Below are 10,137 nucleotides of genomic sequence, written 5' to 3'. Positions count from 1 at the left end.
CTAAAGACAGAATTTATCATGCAGCTCTTGATACTTTATTGATCCTTTGCAGGGAATGACTGTGCTACAGCAGCCAAATGTGCAGGTGGGAATTGTGCAACTGTCAAAGAGATGCGAGGTATATTTATACATCACACATGCTCATGTACTGTAAAAAAACTGACCATATATACACATATTACATTGTATTGTAGCCTATTTGTGCAGTACCTAATGCGGTGTCACTCTGTGGTTGAAATCAATAACGTTTTACTTTTCAGAAAACCATCAGCTAGAGTAGTTGAGGCGTCCATGTGCATTAGCGACACCTGAAACCGCCTGCAGAATGATATCACTATATAAATCAAGTTCTTGTTTTTATGCATAACAAAATGGGTAAGCGTTTGAACGTATATGTGCTGCTATTGTAACCATTCATGGAAGTACTCTTAGCTGATATGATATTGGCTAGCCATAGTAGTATCAAAACCGCTAAATGATAATTAGAAAAGACTGAAAAATGACTTTTATGCAATTGCAAATACAAGCATTGTTCCTTAGATTGTGTAGGTGTACCTAATGGAGTGGTCACTGAGTGCCAGCATGAAAATGTGTGAATTTTCCCTGCTGTGGGATAAATAAAGTACAATACAAAAATATGGTGGAACTCAATCATGCTTTACTTCAGAAGAAAAAGAAACAGAAACAGTAGTTGAACATGAGTGACACCTGAAACCATCTGCAGAATGACATCACTATACAAATCATTCACGGCTTCTCATTAAGTTCTTTTTTTCATGCATACAACTGGTAAAAGTGTGCATCTTTTGCTGATACTACAACCTGGTAATGCTGTTAAAAATACACAGTACCATACCAAATTAATTTAGAAATCACTTTAGAACAACCACTGCTGATAGCAAAGTGATACGGTAGATATCCAACTGTCCATTCCATTGAACATAGAGAAAAAGCAATAATACAACACAAGTATTTGAAGTGTTGAAATAAAGAGTTAAATGATAGAGTCAGATCAAGTTTGACAAATGTAGACAATCTAGTAATTGCTTGCTAAATTGCTACTTGTGCTTCAATATTTTTTTTTCCACAGAAATTGAGGCGTGTGCGACACATAGTGTCGAATCAGGCGTTGTGAAATCGAAGTCCATTTTGCCTCTGCCGGCGTGCGTCAGCTTGAAATGGCTCGTCGTGACGTAGGCGGAAGCGCAGTGAACGTCTTTCTGCTCTGAGGAAAGGACACATTTCTCGGAGAAGGCGGCAGAGTCGGTGGAGCGGAAGCGTCTGTAAGGTGAGCTAAAGCGAACATAATTGCACTTTTTAAACTGTATGTATGCATCCATTCGTTTACGAGAGTTACGCATTGACTTGACGATTGAACCGTTGTACTGCGCTAAAAGGAGAAGAGTGGGCGCTTTCACAATCAATGTCGCACATCGCAGCCGGCCATGTGATGTGCGCGCATATGTCGTACTCATAAAACCCTTATTGTAATACATTGCTTATAATAACCACTGAAACGGATTAAAAACCTCACGTTTTTAACATATTTCAATACATTCTCGGGGAACGTTTCTGCCTTCGAACACATGATTCATGTGTGTTTAAAAAATGTGCATAACGTTAAAAATGGTTACACTTTTTCGTGTTGTCCTTGTTATTTTATACAATATGTTGTTACTTTACATGCCACTTCCTTGTAGAACGAGCAGCCTGCCGCATGGCGTGTGTTCCTTGTTGAAGGACACGATGAAACACACTTAGCCACTCCTCACCCAAGCGTCTTTTTCTAAAGATATATTATGCAATTAATAACCGGCTCCTGCTAGTTAAATATGCTTTACATGGCTGTTAAGGCCTCAGGTCTGCATGGAGATTAGATCAGTAGTAGTAATGGCCTTAAAAAGGGGCTGATAGAAATGTGAATATATGAGATACTTTTTAAAACAAATTTTGTTACTTTGTTATTTGAGTTGTAATTGTAGCAAAATTACACGGAATTGGCGTATGTGTGTCATTTCCATTGTATCAATTATGATATAGTCCAGTGATGGCATGTTTTAAGAGTAAATTACCAGTGGAAGTAGATGAATGTGCATTTCTCCAACAGGCTTCATTATAATTAGCCAAGCCTTTGCATTTCCTGGTACGTGGTTTTCATAGTTTTCATGTTTGTTTTGCATATAATCTGTTGAGACCTTGTTGTACTTGAAAGTTAGATGAAAAGGGAACATACAATTAAAAATCTATTATACAAAAAAAAAGGTTTGAACTTCCTGGAATCAGTTTGTGCCCACGCCGGAAAAATGTGGTCGGCTAAACCAGTTTTGATTGTTCCGGCCCGTTGCTAGTTGATCTTGTTCTCCTCCAGGTAACAGTGAATGTTGTTCCATCACCAACAGTAAGGAGGTGGTGCTTGGAAAAGGAGGCACAGCTTTGGGGTATTTGCTTTTGTGCCGTTGATTTTGTTTAAAACACAAACACTGCTGCTGTGGAAATACATCGACGCCAGCCTCAACTGACTGAAGGTGGACTGAGGAAGCCCGAGCAGGTTATGAAAATGAGAAGAATTACACTTAATAGATAATAACTCTTTGATTTTATTAGCATCAATTCTAAGTACACATGATCTTTCATGAGCGGCTTTAAGAAAAACACCTCCTTTGTTCCTGTCAAGCGTAATACGGGATTCTCGGAAAAAAATGTATATCATCGAGCTTTCTCATTGATCCTGGAGTCCAGCTCTGTAACCAAATATATTGCTCTCTTAAATTGCATTAACTTACTTCTCCGGTAGCAACATGGTCCTAAGAACCACGATGTTACAGGAAGGAAGGAAAAGAAATAGATTCTACAGAACCAGGACGATGGGGCCAACTCGCCCTCGCCAGAGAGGCTTGTTACGGGGCGGGGAAAGTGAGGAGGAAGTATGAGTCCACAAACGAACTTGTCAGCATTTGTTTGTGATTAAGATTGCAAATTAAAAAAGTAATTGAGAAATGAATTTGCATGTTTGTGTGAGAACACAATTTTTTTTCTACAGCCCTATTTTTAATAAGGTTGAATAACTATTGAAATTTGGGGAAAGTGCTTGAAAGGTGGAACTATTTCACAGCAAAACAGAATGGGTAAGAGAATCGTGGCTTTGTACCATTTTTATTTAATTTGATGAATAACATGTTTATATTATTATTCCCACAGGAAAATCTTGAATGTTGTCCTTAAGTGCTTGAGTATGACTTCCTTGTGTTGTTTTTGTGTATTTTAGACTCAAAATGGATCGTGTCAAGTCCACAGTCAACAACATGGTGAGTGTTTTACAGCTGCTATTTTATTATGGTCATTAAATTTGTTTGGACATTATTGCAAATCTTAACAGCTATTAGCACAGACGACATTATTAATTCCATTTTTATATTAAACTAATAATCATTTTTGAAGATTTCTGTTCAGATTCCTGTCTTTTAACATTTTAATTGTTACGTTTGTCCACCGGTGGGCGATACTTTTTCTTTTTGAAAGCATGCTGCAAATTACACACCTTTTTCCAGCGTGCCTTACCACTGAAATAGAAACTGATCCTATTGATGTTTGGAATGGCGTGTATGTTTAAAAAAAAAAAAAGTGTATTGGCTTTTTTTTCCTGACAAAATGTAAAAGATGGTTTGTATGACCTGTTGCAACAGTGCCCCCTACTGTTGGACATTACTATAAGGGTGGCCTTTTCTTGCTATAAGAGGGACATTTTCTTCTTGGAGTTGCTAAATCACATGACTCCTATAGTTAGTTTATTTCCTACTTCCTTTCCTGCCAGATTAAAAGCGTCCAGTACAGCAGGTTCACCCTGCAGCGTGACGAGGAAGCAGACAGACATGTAGAGATTAAACTGTCTGACGATCCCGCCGATGACAACACGGAGGTCGGGCAGGGCGAAGGCTCTCCCAGTTTCCGGCCTGCGCTCCAGGGCAGCAGTCGACGCACGCAGTGCCTCCTGGTGGTGGGCTTCTTGCTCATCTTCATTGCTGGTAAAAGCACCCTTGCGTTGCTAAGTGTCACATCCATTTAAGTTTGAAACACAGCAGGCCCCCGTGAGTGACCATTGCATATATTTTCTAGGCTATTTTGTCTCTTATGCCATCCACCATCGGTCTGCTTTGGACTCCGTTAGCTGCGGGAATCAGTCGGCGGCGGCAGGGGCAGTGGACCAGGTGGGGAAAGAGGTGACAGTGAAACCGCAAAAGCAAGAGGACGGGAAAGTGGAGGATGCGCATGACGGAGAACTTCAGCTAAACTGGCAGGGCATTGTTCAGCTTCTCGACGACAAACTCACAAGCCAGGCTTTTGACGCACGTCTCAAGTAAGCCTTTCACTAATATATGCTTGTTTGAAGTCATAACCACTTGAAGCTCCATTTTAAAGCTTGATAACTGGGTGACATTTTGGGAGACAAGTTGTCAGCTAACTGACCAGTAACAGCAGCAGAACAACTCTTTTGTTTGTATCGCCCTTGACATTTATAATCTGAGTTAAACTTTGCCGGTGAAATTAGTTTCATAATGAGGCTTGGTGTGTAAACTCAACATGAAAAAGGAGTTCAATTAAAACCTCTCTGCAGGGCGTTCGATGTGTCGTCACGCTTGGCGGGCAGCGAAGGGGACATTCATCAGGGGAACCTCATTGCTGATGAATTCAAGAAACTGATGCTGGAGAGCTGGACAGATGTCCACTATGTTCAGTTGCAGAAGCCTGACAGGTTCATATGGAATTGTTTTTAATATTTGAAGTAGTAGTAGTCGTTCTGGGTGACCCGCTGTGGGTTGTCACTGTGATGATTAGTTTTGCTAACAAGCATTTTGTCATCATTTGCAGCAAACGTCCAAATGTTATTACCTTTGGTTCCCAAGTCTTCAAACCTACGGGTTACCTTGCGTACAGCAGTACCGGGAAGGTGGAGGTGAGTAGCAACGGCCTCTCCGTACTCTTTTGGTAATTACAAAATGTAAACGTATCAGTTAATGTGAATGGACCCACCTTTTTTACCATTTTAGGGTAAGCTGGTTTACGGCTTTTATGGCCGACCTCAGGATCTGGACGCTCTGCAGAAGGAGAACGTCGAGGTGAAAGGCAGTGTGTTGCTGCTGCGAGCTGGAAATCTCAGCTTTGCAGAGCAGGTATGCACGGCCTCATTGAATACCTTCTTTATAGTTTTTTTTTTAGGAGCTTATGTTTAATGTATTGGTTCTCCAGGTGGCCAATGCTGAAGCCAGGGGGGCCTCTGCTGTTCTCATCTACCCTGACATTGAAAATTACAACTACGTTGCTGACACGGCACTTTATGGCCATGTAAGTGGTGCTCAAGGGGCTATTAGGTAGTTTTCACCATCATCACCCAGCTCCAATTGTCCTCTTTGTCTCATCAGGTTCATCTGGGCTCAGGCGACCCGTACACTCCGGGATTTCCTTCCTTCAACCATACCCAGTTCCCACCGGTCCAGTCGTCCGCTCTGCCCAAAATTCTGGCTCAGACCATCACTGCCAACATGGCCAAGACCCTCCAAGAGTGAGCCGCCAGTTTGTTTGTTGTATATTAGGTTGCACTTATTGATATTCTATAAATGTGCGTCCGAAATGTCTTCAATACGCTCCTCTCTGTAGTACAATTGGCGGGCCGAAAAACCTGGGAGGTGTGGAGAACATCACAGTGGAGGTCAACAACGTGCTTGTCAACACAGAGCTCCACAATGTGTTTGGAGTCATCAAAGGATTTGTAGACCCCGGTATGTATTGGGACACACCTTACACCACTCGTAGCATGACACATTTGGACAGCGTAAATCCATGCTTCCACACTTTTGGCAAGATTGGAATAGGTGGTCTAGGTCCTACATGACGTGCAACGTAGCGTGGTAACAGAATAACTGGAAAGTGGCTGCTACATGCAGATTTAGGTCTGTCACGATCACAAGTTTTACTGGACAATAATTATCCTACAAATTACTGCAGATAAACGATATTATTGTCAACATTAGTTTGAGACCTTTTTTCATTAAAATAATACTATATGGCATAACAATGCAAGTACACCATATCAATAGCAACAAAGTTTAATTTCTCAAGAGTATTTAATATTGTAATTGGAACTGGTGAATGGCGCGGTACGATTGCGCTCGTGTGAGCATGCCCTTAGTTAATCAGAGAGTGGACTAGGGATGTGAGAGAAAATAATGTGTGGATTGTGTGTTGTAGACCAGTACGTTGTCCTGGGAGCCCAGAGGGATGCTTGGGGTAAAGGCTACGCCAGAGCTGCCGTTGGTTCCTCCGTGCTGCTGGAGCTGGCCAAGGCCATCAGTGAGATGGTGAAGAAAGGTACCAAAAAGCATAGTCATGAGTCATATGTATGATTATGTTTGAGGATGTTACGTGTATGCTAGCGTGTCTGCCTTGAGGGGGGCGCTACAGATGTCAACAGCGCTTTGCATGCTTGTGTGCATCCTTCCAGGTGGATTCCGACCTCGGAGAAGCTTAGTGTTTGCCAGCTGGAGTGCTGGAGAGTATGGAAGTGTCGGTGCCACCGAGTTTTTGGAGGTGAGATGGAGGGTAAATGGTATAGGACGCACATACGGAATCAATTGTTTTAAAAACTTGTCTGTTTTCAGGGTTACCTGTCCTCACTGGACAAGAGGATGTGCACGTATATAAGCCTAGATGGGATGGTCTGGGGTAAGTACACACACACACCGAAAAAAAAAATGGAAGGCTTTCTGCATCTTATACAACAGAATATATTATTACATATAAACTGATCTTGTCTCCTCACAGGTCGCGGGGGCTTTATTGCCTCAGCAAGCCCTCTGCTGGAAAGCCTGCTGGAGAGCACAATGAAGCAGGTAACGTCACCACTTCATTCCACATCTTCACTACTATGATGCCTCATCACCGTTAGCTTAAAATTACCACCACAAGTCCGATGTTATGTTCTCATGTTCGGTTGAGTTACCACAAACTCTGGTGTGAGTTTTCTCTGCTCATGTGGTTTGTTTTGGCCTAGTGTGAATACCGTCTACCAAACCCTGTTCTGCACCTAGCAATCGATTTTCTATCCCAGCTGACTTTGGGTGAAAGGCGGGGTACACCCTGGACTGGTTGCCAGCCAATCATAGGGCACATATACTGTAGACAAACGACCATTCACACGCACAATCTAGAGTTTCCAGTTTACCTAACATGCATGTTTGTGTTTTTGAGTTTTACTAAATGTGTTTGGAACTCACAGGTGAAGAGTCCACTGGATCGTGGCACCGTGTACGATATGGTGGGCGGCACCAAATGGGAGGCCAATGTGTAAGTAGTTAAGCCAGAAAGTGGACAGATGACATAATGAGAAACTACAAAAATGTGTGTGTGTGTGTGTGCAGACTGAGGCCCATGTCCATAGATGACCCTGCATATCCCTTTTTGGCCTTTGCTGGGATTCCTTCAATCTCTTTCCACTTCATCACTCCCAGAGTGAGTCTTTGCCAGTGCATTTCAGGAGCATTTTAGGAGGCGCGCACTAACCACCTTTTTATATCCGTGCACCTAAAGACTGAGGCCTACATGTACTACGGCACCAGCATGGACAACATGGACCACCTGAAATACAACACGGGCCAGCGCACCAGTGAGATGACGGTTTTGGCCGCCCAGTTTGCTGGCCGCATGGCCCTCCGCCTGGTCCACGACCGCCTGCTCAACCTGGACGTGAGACGATACAGCCAGGTCGTGACCAAAGCGTTGAGAAAGGTCTCCAGACATGTCTACCAGTTGATCCAGGTGAGTACGATGGAGCAGAGCCTCTGAATCAGACGGCGGACAGCCCACCTCTGTGATCGCCTTTTACTCCAATTTCTCATCTTGCGACGGTTGTCGCACAGCAATTTAGTTCCAGCTGCAATTACACTCTTCTCTCATTAACTACCATCGTTCGCTCGGGATGGGGGGCTAACAAAAGCAGGGGTGTCCAAAGGCTTTAGACTTTAGATTGAACTTATGTGGTTTTTGATACACTTGTAAGGAGATGTTTGCCTTTAATTTTTTTTTCTCTGCAGAATGGTCAGCTGAAAGACGTGGATCCTGATTGGCTGGCCAATGCTCACGGCAGCTTCCAGCGAGCAGTGGCCAACTTAAACATTGCCATTGACCACACCGACTTAAGCGAAGACCAGGCCTGTCGCCTCCTCAACGAAAGACTCATGAGCGTAAGAAAATCATAAGGGCTGCAATCAGCCTGGCCGCCAGCATTTTAAGCCGCTTCTCTTTCATTCCTACTCCAGGTGGAGCAGAACCTCCTCTCGCCGTACGTGTCCATCGTGGAGAACCCTTTCCGTCACATCCTAATGGGCCAAGGCCCCCACACTTTGGCGTCCATCGCCGAGATGACTGACCTGAAAGAGCTCCACACCCAGCTGGCCTACGCCACCTGGAACATGAAGGGGTGTGCCAACGGCATGATGAGTGACATCTGGGAAGACGACGACGATTAAATCTAGACCGTGAGCGCGAGCGCGTGTGCGTGTGCGTGTGCGTGTGTGTGTGTGTGTGTGCCAAACTAAATGCAGGAGAAAAGTGAAAAGAAAAATTTGAAATAGAGCAGGAGGCCATCCAGTAAAAAAAAAAAAAAAAAAAAAAGCACTTAAAGGCTTTCAATCAGCGCTCTTAGTCCCGCCTCTTTAAAGGTACAATTTGTATTGAACACTCCGGACTTACTGGAAGAATGAAGGAAAAGATAACTTGTTTTTGTTACAAACTGTACCTTTTCAGATGTGTTTTTTTCTTTGGATTGTTTTACGTTGGAGGGAGGGGGCTTTCAAGACCATCCAACTCTAGAAGATTATACTTGAAAACACTGAATGCTACTGATGAATCTGCTGCCCCCTCCCCACACAACACTGAATTGGTGAGCACCTTCGCTATGACCTCCTGCCATCCAAAACACTGAGGATCTTATTTATACGTGAAAACAGTTTTGGTAGCGGCAGCACAACGCCCACTGTTTCTTTCTCTTTTTTTTTTTTTTCTTTCCTTGTCTTTTTGTATACAACATTATCGGAAGCAGTGCCTTCCATAATTATGACGGTTGTACCGTTTAATCCAACAGCAGCATCTGCTACATGACGACTCTTCAACTTGTGCTGACAAAATGGAGCGCCACAACCGCTCCTCACCCCAGGCAGCTAAAAAATGAATACAAATGACTCGACAGCCAAATGATATATGAAAAATACGGCTAGTCGGCGTCCAAAAAATTTAAGGCAAAAAAGAAACACAAGTTCTGATATCAATTAATTGCACCACATGCAATTGACAACCAGATTTTCACTGTCTACTGTGGCGTCAGTTATCCTGGGCAGTATGCCCCATAATTAAAACCCATTATCGGGAGCAGTGTCTCCCATAATGACAACAAGTGATGGTAGTTTTTGCCTACCAGTGTGTGCGCGCGTGTGTGTGTGTTACTTTGTGTATTTATCGGGAGCAGTGCCTCTCATATTTCACTCCCAAGGGTGGAACATGTCTTTAAATGTGTATTTATCGGGAGCAGTGCCTCTCATATTTCACTCCCAAGGGTGGAACAACTTATCGGGGACAGTGTTTCCCAGAGTTTTATACTTGACATATTTATTACTCTTACTGTTTGCTTTTGTTGTAGTGGTTAGGCATGTTGTCCTGAAGAGATTTCCTGTTTTCTTGCACTTGGTTTAGATCTTAAGAATCCATTTAAAATATGGAAATGAGTAATCGTTTTCATGCTCCAGCATTTAGAATTACTGACTGTCACCATACATTTACATGTCCTGTCTAAAAAAAGTAATTTGTAAAATGGGAGGGCAGAGCAAGTTTAGTCTGTGTAGTTTTTGTTGTACTTACAACAGAGGAAAAAATGTCAATGTATATTTTTGTTTTCCTGATATTGGTGTTTCCATATCTGACCAAGATGATAAATAAACCCCTCAGCTTTGCATCCAGTGGATCTGTCGTCCATTTTTATTGCGAATAACCCCAATCCACAACAAATGTAAGTAAATGTGGTTTCATGGAGCTCTTCGGCTTCTATTTTGTTAACGCAACACTAGCAGGAAGTGCACTTATTTTGATACTTCC

General features: G+C 42.8%; 1 protein-coding gene across 1 annotated transcript; it reads left to right on the top strand.

Annotated features, from left to right (window-relative positions):
• Nucleotides 1–62: 62 nt before the first annotated feature.
• On the top strand, nucleotides 63–9,997 carry LOC129173990 (transferrin receptor protein 1-like). Its single transcript, XM_054765484.1, has 20 exons — nucleotides 63–118; nucleotides 1,091–1,288; nucleotides 3,266–3,305; nucleotides 3,812–4,022; nucleotides 4,114–4,354; nucleotides 4,613–4,750; nucleotides 4,867–4,951; nucleotides 5,046–5,168; nucleotides 5,245–5,340; nucleotides 5,418–5,557; nucleotides 5,653–5,774; nucleotides 6,244–6,363; nucleotides 6,497–6,582; nucleotides 6,654–6,717; nucleotides 6,817–6,884; nucleotides 7,271–7,338; nucleotides 7,413–7,503; nucleotides 7,582–7,809; nucleotides 8,085–8,234; nucleotides 8,310–9,997. Exons 3-20 carry the CDS (start codon nucleotides 3,273–3,275, stop codon nucleotides 8,517–8,519), a joined length of 2,274 nt encoding a protein of 757 aa, XP_054621459.1. The 5' UTR covers nucleotides 63–118; nucleotides 1,091–1,288; nucleotides 3,266–3,272; the 3' UTR covers nucleotides 8,520–9,997.
• The last annotated feature ends 140 nt before the right edge of the window (nucleotides 9,998–10,137 follow it).

The sequence above is a fragment of the Dunckerocampus dactyliophorus genome, chromosome 21 (genome assembly GCF_027744805.1).
Source record: "Dunckerocampus dactyliophorus isolate RoL2022-P2 chromosome 21, RoL_Ddac_1.1, whole genome shotgun sequence".
NCBI lineage: Eukaryota > Metazoa > Chordata > Actinopteri > Syngnathiformes > Syngnathidae > Dunckerocampus > Dunckerocampus dactyliophorus.
The sequence above is the reverse complement of the archived record's forward strand: the minus strand, read 5'-3'. Positions and strand labels throughout refer to the sequence as shown.

What these genes read in the sequence shown, in the direction of transcription:
- LOC129173990 (XM_054765484.1), top strand. Translation starts at nt 3,273, where the DNA reads ATGGATCGTGTCAAGTCCACAGTCAACAACATG. An exon ending in GTGCCACCGAGTTTTTGGAG is followed by an intron (nt 6,583 to 6,653) that starts GTGAGATGGAGG and finishes GTCTGTTTTCAG; the next exon opens with GGTTACCTGTCCTCACTGGA. An exon ending in TCCACTTCATCACTCCCAGA is followed by an intron (nt 7,504 to 7,581) that starts GTGAGTCTTTGC and finishes GTGCACCTAAAG; the next exon opens with ACTGAGGCCTACATGTACTA.